This window comes from Drosophila obscura, unplaced genomic scaffold, assembly GCF_018151105.1.
Source record: "Drosophila obscura isolate BZ-5 IFL unplaced genomic scaffold, ASM1815110v1 contig_1, whole genome shotgun sequence".
NCBI lineage: Eukaryota > Metazoa > Arthropoda > Insecta > Diptera > Drosophilidae > Drosophila > Drosophila obscura.
In genome coordinates, this window is record NW_024542679.1 from 3,364,983 (window position 1) to 3,381,762 (window position 16,780).

At 42.4% G+C, this 16,780-nt stretch overlaps 2 protein-coding genes across 2 annotated transcripts; one reads left to right on the forward strand and one right to left on the reverse strand.

The window, feature by feature from the left end:
* The first annotated feature begins 3,260 nt into the window (after positions 1 to 3,260).
* On the forward strand, positions 3,261 to 10,268 carry LOC121403877 (mucin-2-like). Its single transcript, XM_041591925.1, has 4 exons — positions 3,261 to 3,318; positions 3,994 to 9,023; positions 10,133 to 10,152; positions 10,244 to 10,268. The coding sequence occupies exons 1-4, from the start codon at positions 3,261 to 3,263 to the stop codon at positions 10,266 to 10,268; spliced, it is 5,133 nt and encodes a 1,710-aa protein (XP_041447859.1).
* Positions 10,269 to 10,623: 355 nt separating this feature from the next.
* LOC111069539 (myrosinase 1) lies at positions 10,624 to 15,691 on the reverse strand. Its single transcript, XM_022359644.2, has 4 exons — positions 15,489 to 15,691; positions 14,680 to 14,881; positions 11,804 to 12,697; positions 10,624 to 11,290 (listed from the first exon to the last, which is right to left on the reverse strand). The coding sequence occupies exons 1-4, from the start codon at positions 15,527 to 15,529 to the stop codon at positions 10,796 to 10,798; spliced, it is 1,632 nt and encodes a 543-aa protein (XP_022215336.2). The 5' UTR covers positions 15,530 to 15,691; the 3' UTR covers positions 10,624 to 10,795.
* Between the last annotated feature and the right edge of the window lie 1,089 nt (positions 15,692 to 16,780).

The following is a 16,780-nucleotide window of genomic DNA, read 5'->3' on the forward strand; positions in this document are numbered from 1 at the left end:
TATACAAAAAATAATACAAATAAGGGAACATTTCTCTAATGGTGAGAAGATGTGCAATCCACAAAAACGAAACCCGAATCCAGACTCTGAAGTAAATAGCAGCATTCCCAGGCGATGATAATCGAAATGGTAGTAGCTAAGGGTTGATCCAAAAAGCTACCCTTCACAATGAGTAACATTAAAACTGCAATTGCACTAAAGCAAAAGCAACCCCTGGCATGAAGTAGACCCAGAAAAACCCCTTGGAACAATGACCCATTCCATGCCATACCCATCCTTCGCCTTCGCCCCTTTTGTTGCTGTTTGTGCTGCTGCTTCTGCGTGATGGTGACGCATTCTGGAATGACAAACAACAATAAAAATTCGATATCGAAGCGATCGATCAATAAGCAGTTACATGTACACACACACACACACGCACACGTACTAGACGTCCCGCTCGCTCTTCATTGCGTGAAATTACAGACAAAGAGGCGACACATAATACCCGTAGAGAAGGAGACAGACAGATGGAGTGCGTGCTCCCTAGATTGGTAGAGCAGCAGCAGCAGCAGCTGCGCAGGCGCCACAGTTGTCGCTTGGATCAGACCAGGGTCCAGCCAGGGTTGTCATCCCATTCGGGAGTAGCAGCGGCAGCAGCAGCAGCAGCCTCCTTCTGCATTTGGTGGTGGATTGAAAACTAAGCCCAGGGGTACAGTAGCGCACGCCACTGGAAATGGAAAGTTTATGGGGGAATAATTATTGTGATTTGTACAGAGAGAAAAATTCCAGAATGGGATTTTCTACCCCATAAACCATTCCGGAAAGCAAAGTAATCATAACCTGAATAATCCATAAAATATCAAATAATTCTAGTCAGTACTAAAGGCTGAATTTATAAGAGGAACCCTTAAATAATTGCAAGAGGAAGCCATAACTTTTCCTTTTAGTTTCCCTCAATTGCAAAGTTCTCATCATCTACAGACGCATAAACATTAGAGCCTCACGCACAATATCTCAGTCCTCATTGCATTTGAGTTTCAAACATTTGTCACTGTCTCAAATATGGCCTGTGTGATGGCTCTAACTGTGTTTTCCATCCTTAAAAGGGGTGACATGCGTCGTTTGTCCAATTTGTTGCGCAATCATGAGCCAGGCTACACAACGCCTGCCACTGCCTGGACTACGTGCCCCAAAAGACCATGAAAGTCCATGTCCAAGTCCAGGTCTTTTACTGGTAATTGGTTTGTCATTATAGCTTAAACAGAGAGAGGGAGACGACAGCGAAAGCCATGGAACGAGAGAGGACATTGAACCCTGTCTGACTTTAAGGATTGTGATTTTGATTCGAAGAAAAGGTTTTTCAGCTGCCGATCTTGACACGTACTACGCTAGGGGCAGGAGAACCTCGGGGAAACCCTCCCTTTCTTTTACCTTTCACACCTTTCATTAGCTAACGATATTTTCTGGCTAATTTATTGCTTGGACCACAGCTGACGATAGGGAGTTCCATTCTTTACTTTCCGATTTCTCGTAGCTCTGTAATTATAAGGGTTTCACAGAGCTAAAGGATCATTTCTGATACACATTTTCCCATGATTCAAGTAAAAGATTTATGTGAAAACTTTATCTCATTCAATAGGGGGGCTCTATAAACCATTTCCATGCCGAACAGTTGCATTTCTAATGCGATGAGGGTGCTCTCTAAGCTTTTGTTCTCGTAGCCAATTACTAAACGTCACCATCTACGAGTATGAGGGGGAATGATGGTTCATGCTATAGAACTATCGACCCCAGCACAAAAAGCACAAAATATTCAATGGATTCAATGATACTTTATCGCCAAACTTAATCTACACTTGAGGCAATGGGGGAATGGACTCTCATGACATGTGGCAAGTGGCATGGGGCAGGGAGGAATGGATGATGTTATACAGAATCCAACGATGAGGGCAACGATGTTTCAATCAGTGCGCAGCATTTTATGAAATTTCTATTGGAATATGATGTAATTTAATATTGATTTCAGAAAGGGTTAAATCAATTGTTGGCTGCCTATAATTGCATTGTGATATACGGAGGGCGATATAATTGAACCAATCAAGAAGAGAAGGAATTGCTGATGAAGAAAAGCATGTCCCATGAGAAGGAGCCTTCCGTTAAGAGCCTCTACAAGCCACTTTCATTCGAGTATTTAGGATATACATATACATATCTATATGGCTTCTCCAGCCATATCGGCGGTATCCCATACCCGCATTCTCTTAAATTGTGTGTTGCGTTGTACAAATCTTAATCGAATTAACCACAGGGCCACAAAAATCTGTGTACACATTATTCATTTGATTACCAGTTGGTTGATTTGTTGCTATTGAAATATAATTTTTCTCAATTAAAAGGGAAGTTTTTGAAATGTGATGATGGGAAATATCAGATTTAAAATGATGATGGGAGAGAACTATGGATAAAAGTGGTACCTACTTTACACAGCCATGAATCTTTGGATATCACCTCTTATTGTTATTTAATCTTTTTTTTTCATCCGCAGACAGATGTTTGTTGAGGTGATATATGTACATGTGTAGCTATCCCCTATGTCTGCTCTAAATGCCTTGTTCGCGGGATTATCGTTAGATATAGAACAGGGAGCGAGGGGTGGATATATGCGACAGGGAACGCCAGCGAGCAGGGAGCATGTGTGCTGATTTTTGCACTGTTGTGGGATTTAAAGCCGTATTAATTTTCAATAAGTGCAATGAGCTCTATGAATTGTTTGATAAATGGCACAGCGGGTTAATCCTCGGCGCATTGCTGGTGGGGGTGTGTGGAATCGGAACATAACAGCCAGAAGATCTCATCAAGCACGTGTTTGCCACGAAACTAAAACGTGACAAGGCATATCAAACCACAAATTTGTTTAATCGACAAGCTTGAGGAGAATTTTAATAGTAGTTTATGAATTATTATTGGATTCCATCCATACAGCAGATGCATGCGTCCAATCGATCAAGGATATTTTTCTGATCAGCTCAAACCACAAAAGGCAGAATTAGTGGCGTCGAAATCAACCAACAGGGAACACAAAATAATAAAGTATGTACGCATTTGAACTTCGCGCCCATAGAGATGAGATGAGATCGATAACATACTATTACATTCCAAGCGTCAGCTGCTTGCTATGTTTATGGAAATCATAGCATAATTTTGGGCTGAGAAAAGAGAAAACAAAAAAAGAGGCCCTAGCGGACTTGAATCTCATTTTTGAATTAAACTCCCGCCAGATGAAAAAGAAGAAGAAGAGAAACGGCGATGGCGCCTCTAGCGGCCAAGCTTTAACGCGTACATCAAATGATGTACATCATTCCATGCTGATCCTCGCTCCTCCCACTTAATTGGAGCTCTGGCACCGCATTTATATAACACACATACGGCGAGTTATTCTTACCACCATTCCAGGGAATCACTTAGTTTCCAAAGTTTATACTCGTAAATTGCATGTCTAAACACATTTTTGGGTGCACATTGATAAGAAAACTATCCACTTGGAAAGGAGACCTTTCTTCACTAACATAAATACCTAACCATTATGCCTATGAATGAACAATGGAATTTTAATTGCACAAAAATCTTAAAAACCTATCTTAATGGCGTGTATGGCATGCCTCATTCAACCTTTGTTGAACTTTGCACTTGAACCATAGACACAGCTTATCAGAGAAATGAAATCCCAACTCTCTTGGTACTTCCTATATAAACACTTGGTTTCAGCTTAACAAATCAACAGTTTCTTTGAAACCGTCCCAATGGTAAGTCGGGAATTCCTCGAATAGCAACATAACATCATCAAGTTCCTCGCCCAATTATAGAATATCCTGAAAAGTTTGCTTTTTCTTGCACTTTACCATGCTGCCCATGCAGCCCAGGAAGGAAGTGGCGCCAGGCAGATAGCTGACGATACGGAAACGACTACTGTACAATATCCATTCTATTGTACTCTAAATCCTTTCCTGCCAGGATGTCCACTGGCTTTTACAACCCCCACAGCCGCGACCACAACGGTAAAAACAACTTCTGAGCCGACAACGACAACTACAAAGACCACAACCGTACAAACAACTTCTGAGCCGACAACGACAACTGCAAAGACCACAACCGTACAAACAACTTCTGAGCCGACCACGACAACTGCAAAGACCACAACCGTACAAACAACTTCTGAGCCGACAACGACAACTGCAAAAACCACAACGATAAAAACAACTTCTGAGCCGACAACGACAACTGCAAAGACCACAACGGTAAAAACAACTTCTGAGCCGACAACGACAACTGCAAAGACTACAACGGTAAAAACAACTTCTGAGCCTACAACGACAACTGCAAAGACCACAACGGTAAAAACAACTTCTGAGCCGACAACGACAACTGCAAAGACCACAACGGTAAAAACAACTTCTGAGCCGACAACGACAACTGCAAAGACCACAACGGTAAAAACAACTTCTGAGCCGACAACGACAACTGCAAAGACCACAACGGTACAAACAACTTCTGAGCCGACAACGACAACTGCAAAGACCACAACGGTAAAAACAACTTCTGAGCCGACAACGACAACTGCAAAGACCACAACGGTACAAACAACTTCTGAGCCGACAACGACAACTGCAAAGACCACAACGGTAAAAACAACTTCTGAGCCGACAACGACAACTGCAAAGACTACAATGGTAAAAACAACTTCTGAGCCGACAACGACAACTGCAAAGACCACAACGGTAAAAACAACTTCTGAGCCGACAACGACAACTGCAAAGACCACAACGGTACAAACAACTTCTGAGCCGACAACGACAACTGCAAAGACTACAACGGTAAAAACAACTTCTGAGCCGACAACGACAACTGCAAAGACCACAACGGTAAAAACAACTTCTGAGCCGACAACGACAACTGCAAAGACCACAACGGTAAAAACAACTTCTGAGCCGACAACGACAACTGCAAAGACCACAACGGTAAAAACAACTTCTGAGCCGACAACGACAACTGCAAAGACCACAACGGTAAAAACAACTTCTGAGCCGACAACGACAACTGCAAAGACCACAACGGTAAAAACAACTTCTGAGCCGACAACGACAACTGCAAAGACCACAACGGTACAAACAACTTCTGAGCCGACAACGACAACTGCAAAGACTACAACGGTAAAAACAACTTCTGAGCCGACAACGACAACTGCAAAGACCACAACGGTAAAAACAACTTCTGAGCCGACAACGACAACTGCAAAGACCACAACGGTACAAACAACTTCTGAGCCGACAACGACAACTGCAAAGACCACAACGGTAAAAACAACTTCTGAGCCGACAACGACAACTACAAAGACCACAACGGTAAAAACAACTACTGAGCCGACAACGACAACTGCAAAGACCACAACGGTACAAACAACTTCTGAGCCGACAACGACAACTGCAAAGACTACAACGGTAAAAACAACTTCTGAGCCGACAACGACAACTGCAAAGACTACAACGGTAAAAACAACTTCTGAGCCGACAACGACAACTGCAAAGACCACAACGGTAAAAACAACTTCTGAGCCGACAACGACAACTGCAAAGACCACAACGGTAAAAACAACTTCTGAGCCGACAACGACAACTGCAAAGACTACAACGGTAAAAACAACTTCTGAGCCGACAACGACAACTGCAAAAACCACAACGATAAAAACAACTTCTGAGCCGACAACGACAACTGCAAAGACCACAACGGTAAAAACAACTTCTGAGCCGACAACGACAACTGCAAAGACTACAACGGTAAAAACAACTCCTAAGCCAACAACTCCGAAAACGACTACAGTAAAGACTACAACAGCAAAGACAACTCCTAAGCCAACAAGTCCGAAAACGACTACAGTAAAGACCACTCCCAAGCCAACAACTCCGAAAACGACTACAGTAAAGACTACAACAGCAAAGTCAACTCCTAAGCCAACAACTCCGAAAACGACTACAACAGCAAAGACAACTCCTAAGCCAACAACTCCGAAAACGACTACAGCAGCAAAGACAACTCCTAAGCCAACAACTCCGAAAACGACTACAACAGCAAAGACAACTCCCAAGCCAACAACTCCGAAAACGACTACAGTAAAGACTACAACAGCAAAGACAACTCATAAGCCAACAACTCCGAAAACGACTACAGTAAAGACTACAACAGCAAAGACAACTCCTAAGCCAACAACTCCGAAAACGACTACAGTAAAGCCTACAACAGTAAAGACCACTCCTAAGCCGACAACTCCGAAAACGACTACAGTAAAGACTACAACAGCACAGACAATTCCGAAAACGACTACAGTAAAGACTACAACAGCAAAGACAACTCCGAAATCGACTACAGTAAAGACTACAACAGCAAAGACAACTCCTAAGACAACAACTCCGAAAACGACTACAGTAAAGACTACAACAGCAAAGACAACTCCTAAGCCAACAACTCCGAAAACGACTACAGTAAAGACTACAACAGCAAAGACAACTCCTAAGCCAACAACTCCGAAAACGACTACAACAGCAAAGACAACTCCTAAGCCAACAACTCCGAAAACGACTACAACAGCAAAGACAACTCCTAAGCCAACAACTCCGAAAACGACTACAGTAAAGACTACAACAGTGAATACCACTCCGAAGCCAACAACTCCGAAAACGACCACAGTAAAGACTACAACAGCAAAGACAACTCCTAAGCCAACAACTCCGAAAACGACTACAGTAAAGACTACAACAGCAAAGACAACTCCTAAGCCAACAACTCCGAAAACGACTACAACAGCAAAGACAACTCCTAAGCCAACAACTCCGAAAACGACTACAACAGCAAAGACAACTTCTAAGCCAACAACTCCGAACACGACTACAGTAAAGACTACAACAGCAAAGACAACTCCGAAAACGACTACAGTAAAGACTACAACAGCAAAGACAACTCCTAAGCCAACAACTCCGAACACGACTACAGTAAAGACTACAACAGCAAAGACAACTCCGAAAACGACTACAGTAAAGACTACAACAGCAAAGACAACACCTAAGCCAACAACTCCGAAAACGTCTACAGTAAAGACTACAACAGCAAAGACAACTCATAAGCCAACAACTCCGAAAACGACTACAGTAAAGACTACAACAGCAAAGACAACTCCTAAGCCAACAACTCCGAAAACGACTACAGTAAAGCCTACAACAGTAAAGACCACTCCTAAGCCAACAACTCCGAAAACGACTACAGTAAAGACTACAACAGTAAAGACCACTCCCAAGTCAACAACTCCGAAAACGACTACAGTAAAGACCACAACAGTAAAGACCACTCCGAAGCCAACAACTCCGAAAACGACTACAGTAAAGACTACAACAGCAAAGTCAACTCCTAAGCCAACAACTCCGAAAACGACTACAACAGCAAAGACAACTCCTAAGCCAACAACTCCGAAAACGACTACAGCAGCAAAGACAACTCCTAAGCCAACAACTCCGAAAACGACTTCAACAGCAAAGACAACTCCCAAGCCAACAACTCCGAAAACGACTACAGTAAAGACTACAACAGTGAAGACCACTCCGAAGCCAACAACTCCGAAAACGACTACAGTAAAGACTACAACAGCAAAGACAACTCCTAAGTCAACAACTCCGAAAACGACTACAACAGCAAAGACAACTCCTAAGCCAACAACTCCGAAAACGACTACAACAGCAAAGACAACTCCTAAGCCAACAACTCCGAAAACGACTACAGTAAAGACTACAACAGTAAAGACTACAACAGTAAAGACTACAACAGTAAAAACCACTCCCAAGCCAACAACTCCGAAAACGACTACAGTAAAGACTACAACAGCAAAGACAACTCCTAAGCCAACAACTCCGAAAACGACTACAGTAAAGACAACAACAGCAAAGACAACTCCTAAGCCAACAACTCCGAAAACGACTACAGTAAAGACTACAACAGTGAAGACCACTCCGAAGCCAACAACTCCGAAAACGACTACAGTAAAGACTACAACAGCAAAGACAACTACTAAGCCAACAACTCCGAAAACGACTACAGTAAAGACTACAACAGCAAAGACAACTCCTAAGCCAACAACTCCGAAAACGACTACAGTAAAGACTACAACAGTTAAGACCACTCCCAAGCAAACAACTCCGAAAACGACTACAGTAAAGACTACAACAGTGAAGACCACTCCGAAGCCAACAACTCCGAAAACGACTACAGTAAAGACTACAACAGCAAAGACAACTCCTAAGCCAACAACTCCGAAAACGACTACAACAGCAAAGACAACTCCGAAAACGACTACAACAGCAAAGACAACTCCTAAGCCAACAACTCCGAAAACGACTACAGTAAAGACTACAACAGTAAAGACTACAACAGTAAAGACTACAACAGTAAAAACCACTCCCAAGCCAACAACTCCGAAAACGACTACAGTAAAGACTACAACAGTGAAGACCACTCCGAAGCCAACAACTCCGAAAACGACTACAGTAAAGACTACAACAGTAAAGACCACTCCCAAGTCAACAACTCCGAAAACGACTACAGTAAAGACCACAACAGTAAAGACCACTCCGAAGCCAACAACTCCGAAAACGACTACAGTAAAGACTACAACAGCAAAGACCACTCTTAAGCCAACAACGCCTATAACGACTACAGTAAAGACCACAACAGTAAAGACAACTACAGAGCCGACAACTCCGAACACAACAACCACGGGACCATCAGCTTCTACTATTGCTGGCGGGCAACAAGATATTCATCAGCACCATCACTTTCATTATCATCAATCGAATGATCCTGGTTTTCCGCTCCTTCCGCTTCCAGAACTTTCTCCTCTCCCGGCGCTTTCTTTTCCACCATTTGGGTTGCCATTGCCTTCTCTGCTGCCATTGCCAGAGTCAAACTTAACCAACATTTCATTGCCAGAGGTTTCATTGCCAGAAGTTCCATTACCCGCTTTTCCTTCTTTGCCACAATTGCCAAAGCCATTTGGTGGATTTCCAAGCTTATTTTGGAGATCGAAACCCAATAAAAACTAAGCCAAAGATCGCTTTTAACTCTCCATATGTAAATCTAAATGTTTATTCTGGTTTTCTGCGTTCAAATCACTCTCTGACCTTTTTCAAAGAAAAAACACAACACATTCATCATTTCCCACATTGCAATTTCGCAAAGTTCGTGCCGGGGGAAACTCAACTCAAAACATTGGCTGATGCAATGCCCTGTAGAAATTTCATAAGCGAATAAACAGAAAACCGAGAAAAAACATCAGAACTTTCAACTCCAGAAGGCAACCCCCCTTGTGTTTGTTTGTTTGTTGTTTTCGCAAAGTTATAACATTATTTGTTGAGTAATTGTTTTGAAGGGAATTGCAGTGAAAACAGAGAACATCGGCGGCAGTGGTGGCCATAAAGAGGGGCTTCCAGTGATAAAACGGATATGTTTTTCGATTATTAATTATAAATTATTCTCATAGATTTGATTGACTTTTGTTCACTCATTAGGCAATCATCAATCATAGTTAATCAAATTTATGACGCTCTTTGCTTTTCGAGTGGCTTATGACTTTTGAGAGGTTCTCTAAAGTTTAAAGAACTTTACATTTCTAGAGATACGAGCCTTACGAGTCTTAAGCTTCAGTTTCCAGCTGCCCCCAGACGATGGCTGATAAATTATAAATGCCCTGGCAGTGCGGCTCGTGACTCAAACAGGTGCAGAGGCGACTCAATAGACTGTAGACTAGACTGGAGTGTGGAGTGTGTAGAGTGTAGAGGAGCCTCCTCCCTGAACCGACATTGTCATGAAATGTTTCCTACAAAAGCACTACACAAATTTTTAATTAATTCAAGACATTTCGTGTGACGACTGGTAGGCACTGCCGCTGCGACTGATGCTGAACCAAAACAATAAATCCAAGTAAATGCATAAAAAATAAGTATAATTAAGGAAAAAGCATTACCCAAAATGAAAGGTAACTGGTTCTGAACACGATATATTCACTTGTTTATTCTAGACATAAGTAAAGCCAACTTTCAATTCCGTTTCTGTTTAGAGATTCGAGAAGCGGATATTGTGAGAGAGATAATATTACTATTCTGTGATCATGTTATATGCATAAGCAAATGAGATAATCAGGGTGATTACTAGGGATTTTAATATTCAGATTCATGCTGGAACCACTAGACTAGACCCCTACAATTATCCACCAGCTGCTGCTGCCTGTAAATGAACCTCAACCTCATCCCATGATAATGGTGATATAATAAACAGAGGTGGGATCTCTCAAGCATCAGGGCTCATTGTGCTCTAAAAACAGATCATTGGTTCTCGGATCATTGGTTCTATTGTGTGGATTTACTTGCGGAAATATCAACATCATAGACAGCTCAAGGAATTGGCTCGCGTCGGGGTACCTACTGCATGTAAATGTCACATTTGATCTGCTTAACATTTGAATGACTTTAGAAGTGAATGGAAGTTCAGTTCTTCCATTAATACAACAAAAATAAAAACCCTCTGCAAGGTTATCTTTTTTAATATCACAAAATGTTTTATTCAGGTTCGCGTTTTTAAGTTTAAGTACAAATTAGAGTTTCTATACATATAGTAGATTATATTAGATTTTTAGACAAAACTTAGGGGCGACGAGTAGCAAAACAATACATGGCAAGCCTCCACTACACTCTAAACCTCTCTCTCTCTCTCTCTACTTCTCTCATCTGAGAAAAGTGAGCAGAGCGATGGAAAGCAGACTCCAGCCCACAAGACTAGAGGCTCCACTCGATCGGGGATCCACTTCTTCAGCTGGAAGCTGCGCCAAAGCCACCAACTGTTGATCATCGAGCGTCGGCCGATAGCTCCAGTCGATCTCATTCGTCTTGCAGATCTGGGCAAATACTCGCGCTGAGATCTTGGGCGTACGCGTGCGCTCCGGCGATGTAAAGTCCACATGATAGAGTCCGAATTTCTCCGTGAAACCAGCCTTCCACTCGTAGCTGTCCATCAGGCTCCAGGCAATGTAGCCACTGATGTTCAGACCATCCTCGATGGCATTAAGAATGGCATCTAGATACGAATTGTAGTAGTCGACACGGGCATAATCATCCAAGCCCCCACGATCGCTCACGCCATTCTCTGTGACAATAATCTCGGGTGCATTGTACTCGCGGTGAATCCACTTAAGCAGGTTGTACATGCCCTTGGGATACACCTGGAAAGAGAAGTACAAGTGGAAGCCACAAGTTAGTTGAGTTCGTTGAACTACCTGTGTCAGAGGCAACCCCCATTTGATTCCTTAGACCATAATTCAAACTGCAAATGGGATAAGTCACCCTCGCGCCTCAAGCCAAACTTCTCCCCCAGTTAATTACCTCATCCCAAGTCCCAGGCGCCACAAGGGTGTTCTCATCTCCAGAGAGAACAATCAATTTGCTCAACCAATCCAACAAAAAATTGGTTTTCCAAGTTTTGAGAAGTCTAACGACTGGCAAGATACTGATTAATGGATGAGTCTCATGGGTGTAAGAATTTTTATAGAATTATCTATTGGTGTTTAGTTCTAATGAAAGTTGGAAAACCTTCAAATAATTTTTTCTATCAAATTGGAGATCTACATCTTCAAAAATCCCAAAAATATAGGCCTAGGCGGAAAACTGGTCATATCGGATTATATAGGGCAAAGAACACCCTTCAGCTATCTTTAATTATATGAACCAAAACTTACCTTTAACCAAACAGAACCCGAACCGGGCCAATCGACACCCTCCTGGCTCTCCACCACGCCCATGTCGTGATTGAACGACGGCACTGGAAACTTTCCTGTGTTGTTGTGGCCATTGGAAGTCACGAGATTACTCGTGTAGGAATTGATGCCAAAGAAGTCGGCTGTGCCGCGGATGCGACGGATCTCCTCTTGGGTGAACTCCGGCAGGCGGGAGCGTACACCGAAGCCCTGCTCTTTGCTGAGATTGCGGATGCGTTCGATCATTACTTTGGGATAGTTGCCATGCCTCGAGAAGATGGGGTGACCGAACCAACCGACATAGAACTGCATGGCACGCTCGGACGCCTCACGATCCTCGGCAGAGTCGGGATCCCTTGGCTCCGGCCACGAGGTGTCCAGGGTGATGCCAATGCGTCCCTTCTGCCGCTGCTGGAAGAGATCCCGGTACATGTGCACCACCTCCGCGTGGGCCTTGAGCAGATTGTGGCCGCACAGATAGGCGGGAATTCCCGGATAATTGTACGATGGTGCCATGTAGTCCACACCATACCCATGCTCACAAACGTGCCAGGGCTCGTTGATGGTGGTCCAGATCTTCACGCGATCCCCATACATCTCCATCACCAGTCGGGCGTAGTCCTTGAACAGCGGAATGATCTCCGGATTGGTCCATCCACCCAACTCCTGGAGCCGCTGCGGCAGCTCCCAGTGATAGATCGTCACCATGGGAGTGATGTTGTAACGCAGCAGTTCGTCGATCAAATTGGAGTAGTACTTGATGCCGGCGGTGCTCACATGGTTCATGTATCCACCAGGCATGATCCGTGGCCAAGACAACGAGAAGCGGTACGTTCCCACATGGAGTTCTTTGGCCATTTGGACATCGCGTCGCCACTGAAAAGAGAAACCAACGAAAAATGTTTAAAAATTTGGAAAACCAGTTGAAAACCAGAGAGACATTCCATCAATGCGGTGGCCTTCCGTTCTGACTTTGGACATGGCTAATTGTCGTCTGGCTTTGGACATTGAATACGTTTCGGGGGCAGATACTTCTACATCTAGAGTGTAATGCGATCGTTGGGAAGGAAGGGGCGTTTGGCGGTCTATCGTGTGTTTATTCAAACTTTAATTCATTTATCAAGCCGCCTGACAACAATAACAATACTCGTACTCGTATTTGTATGAATAACTAGATGGACAACCACCTGCCACTGACACTGCCACATGCTGCCACATTCAGGGGCTGCCTAACACCTGTAGCTTGTAGTTGAGGCTGTCTCCGAGTCTCCGAGTTTCTCCATTGATTGGCATTAGGTGGCGAATTATGACACAATTAATGTACGAGTATATCTCAGTGTATACTCCAACACATGCTAATCGATAAATTATATCTAAATTATGGCAAATATTTCAATGCAAATTCTTTACAAATAATTCGTGGGGGAGGGAGTGTCAAGAGGAGGAGCTACAGAAGGATATCAACTATAGATTGCAATTAATATGACTATTAAAACACTTCTTTTGATGGTAGATAAACCCAGCTTAACTTTGATAGGGATAAGTTAAAAATGTTTTGTTTAGAAGGAAATATTCTGCAAGATCTATGCCCCAAGCCAAGCACTTCATGTTTCTCAAAGCTTAAAGAGAAACTTTTCAACCACTTAAACATCCAAAAATAAGAGAAACAAATATCTGACTTTACTACATACTATAACCTTATCTTGAGACGTATCTGTATCCACATTATATATATCTTTATCTTGAAAATGGGTCAGCTGTTCAGCAATTGCAGCCTCTTTTTTTTTGTAAATAGATAACAAACAGATCTCAAAGGTCATACCACCAAAGAACAGTTCTACCCGTAGCTGGTTATTCCAGATTTTAATTGCAAAATATTCACAATAAAAAACATATAAAAATCCAAATGTATTCTACTAATCTGAATCTGAATGGAATGTACCCCAGTAGTCGAGCATTCAGCATTTAGCATTCAGTCACCGACACGCCCTTAAAGTGTGCCCTTTGGGAGTGTCGGATCATTAATTATTTAATTAATAAATTTTCTGTAAATGAAGAGCCATTAATCATGGGGTTAAAGCCTAGTCGCTGAAAACGACAGATGGTAGACAAGTTGATCATGTCACCTGTGTCACCCGTAGAAGTGGTTATCAAACAGGTGGTGGTGCTGCTGCTGCTGTTGGCACCAACCATTATCATGATCATTCATGATTTATAGAAGTCTCTGCTCAACGATTTGTGGCCTGCACTATGCAAATTAGTTTGCAATTGGAGGCTACTTTGGATGCCAGTGGCGGCATAGCATGTCCACACTTGTACGCATTACGCCCCGCACTTCTACTATTAATCGTATTCGCATTCGTAGTATATTCGTAATGACTGTTAATGTGATTAATATTTATACTGTAATTGCTTCAAGTCATGCCATTAAAACATAATTGGTAAATGATCTTGGCTTTAAAAGTTATTGGGGGCAGAGGCTAGAGATCGAAGAAGATCTCTTGGAGCGTTCTTAGACTTCAGTCAGAGAAGGATCGGTCCTAGAGATGGATGCTTAATAGATTTTTATGTTCACAATTAGCCTCTGGATTTATCACTCCTCTTCGCCTGGAGCGCAGCTCACCATGTAATTTGCCATACAACCTAACATCGGAACCGACATCAAAGTGCATCAATTGCAATGTGATCATATATTTTCCACGCGATTACCTCAGCGACTGACTTGCACCGACTGTCTGTCTGTCTGTTTGCTTGTTCAGTGGAGAGATCTTGAACTCTTTGCATAACTTCCACTCAAATATTGATTCCACTCGATTGGGGATTGGGTCTGGCTCTGGCTATGTCTGCTGTCTGCTTACCTGATGATAGCTGTCCGCAGTGATATCAGCATTTGAACCATCCACTATCTTCTCGGGATGTGTGTGGGTGAGAAAGTCCCAAATGGATTCACCTTTATCATCCGCATTCCATCCACCCTCGATCTGGTACGAGGAGGAGCCAACGCCCCAGAGAAAGTCATTGGGGAAGCGTCGATTATTGCTCACCGGACTCCCCAGACATCTGAAAAAAAGATGCGCCAATGTGTTAATCAATATTATATTGTTTAATTATCTTATACCCTCGCAAAATCTCTCGCTAATCAAATGACATTCAAAACTTTGACAAATATTACGATAATTTTTGTTCATTTTGTTTGCATTTTTACGTATGATCTAGTGATATCTACAACAATTACTGATCGATCGATTGATCTGGCCAAGGTCTTTCCAAAATTAATCCAATTTCAGGCCTTTCTTGGCGCAAAAGTTTTGGGGGTTTTTGGCAGCTCAAGGCACTTCAATATGTAGCTGTTTTTGTCGCTAGTTTTTGTCTGCTAGCTGTTTTTGTCGCTTGTTTTTGTCTGTTATTTCATGCGTTTCTGTAGCTGTTTTTTGTCACTAGTTTTCTCTGGTTTTACGTTTGTTTCTGTCGCTTGTTTGTTTGACTTTTATTTAAATTTTATGCAAGGTTTTACTTCATTTTTAGAACTATATTTATCTAATTTAACTATTGTTTTTATTGTAGCTTCACATTTTGGGCGTTTCTTGAGCTGCTTTTGTCTGATATTTGAAGCGACTTTTATTTTTGTGGTTCGTTGAGTTTTTCCATTCTTTTATTGTACACTTACGAGGCAATTAACAGAACTGCAGGTAATATAATTTTAAACATTTTTTCTTAGACCCTTAGAAACACGAAACTAGGCTTTTTTTTGTTGTACGAAAACTTTTGGGCGTTTTTAACTGCCTTAAACTTTTTCGTTGCGTTTCAAACTTTTCGCGCGTGCTTGTGCGTGTTTTTTCGCGAGCGTTTTCGATCGCGAAACGTTGTCAAATGAACACTGGCCGTTTTAAGTCCTAGCGTTATAAAGCGCTTCGGAGCGGTTTCGAGGCAGCAGCAGCAGCGGCTGGCTGTCCGAGCGGCGGCGTCAACGTCAGCGTTCGCTCCAGTCATAGACGAGTTCTTACTCTCCCACTCTGCATCTTTCCCCCATTCTATTTCTGTCTCTTGGAGAAGCTTAGCAGGTGTTGGGATCAAGGTGTTTTAAGGTGGGGTGAGGAATGCAGCTGGAAACGCAGTCATACATAAATGGAGACCATCATATTCCTAGGGAACGTCATAAATATCAAACCTATGGATAAGATCTGTAATTATTATTTAGTATAGACAACGTTACCTTCTTCTATCCATCCTAGTCATAAGATATCCATCTGTATTTCTTTAATCTAACCGAATCAGGCGGCTGCTGCAGATGATCTTTTATCGTTAGAGCACTCAAATTCGATGGCTCACCTCACCTGAAATATACCTTGGCGTTATTAAGATCTCTGTTTTGCTTGCTTTTGCTTTCGGTTTTGGCTTTTACCGGTTACGTACGAACGACAGTTGGAACTTTTTACAGCAAGAAGAATTCCCCCTCTTATGACGCTGAACATCACGCATTGGGAATCATTTCTTGGCAAAACGTATTCAAATTTTTGCAGCAATCAACCCAACCCGCTGGATAATCATAAATTATAAACCCAATACCTATTATGCCAAATAAGCCATTAAATATGGCAACAAAAGGCACGCTTAAACCGTAAACTAATAAAAAATCGTATATGTATAGGTATAGGAGGTACTATTCCACTGTTACGAGTACATACTTTCTTTCAAGACTTTTTTCAATTAGATTTGAACAATCGATGTCTGTTTAAACACAAGTGGAAGTACAAAACAACAAGATAGGCCGCCGACTGTCTTTCCCAGAACAATGATAAGGAGAGAGTTCCGCCAAGGGAAAGAAAGAATCGATAGAAATCATATATGTAGTATAATTAGATCGTAGATAGCAAGCAGACAGAACTTTCAATCTAAAAACGTCAGTTACATGAACCAACTTTGATTGGATCTGCCATCAGAAGCGAAAGCCACCAAAAA

Excerpts from the sequence above, each read along its gene's own strand:
- LOC121403877 (XM_041591925.1), top strand. The coding sequence starts at position 3,261 with ATGAAAAAGAAGAAGAAGAGAAACGGCGATGGCGCCTCTAGCGGCCAA. Across the intron at positions 3,319-3,993 it reads TAGCGGCCAAGCTTTAACGC|GATGTCCACTGGCTTTTACA; the intron begins GTACATCAAATG and ends CTTTCCTGCCAG. Across the intron at positions 10,153-10,243 it reads AGATTCGAGAAGCGGATATT|ATTCATGCTGGAACCACTAG; the intron begins GTGAGAGAGATA and ends TTTAATATTCAG.
- LOC111069539 (XM_022359644.2), bottom strand. The coding sequence starts at position 15,529 with ATGTTTAAAATTATATTACCTGCAGTTCTGTTAATTGCCTC. Across the intron at positions 14,882-15,488 it reads GCAGTTCTGTTAATTGCCTC|ATGTCTGGGGAGTCCGGTGA; the intron begins GTAAGTGTACAA and ends TCTTTTTTTCAG. Across the intron at positions 12,698-14,679 it reads CTGCGGACAGCTATCATCAG|TGGCGACGCGATGTCCAAAT; the intron begins GTAAGCAGACAG and ends TTCTCTTTTCAG.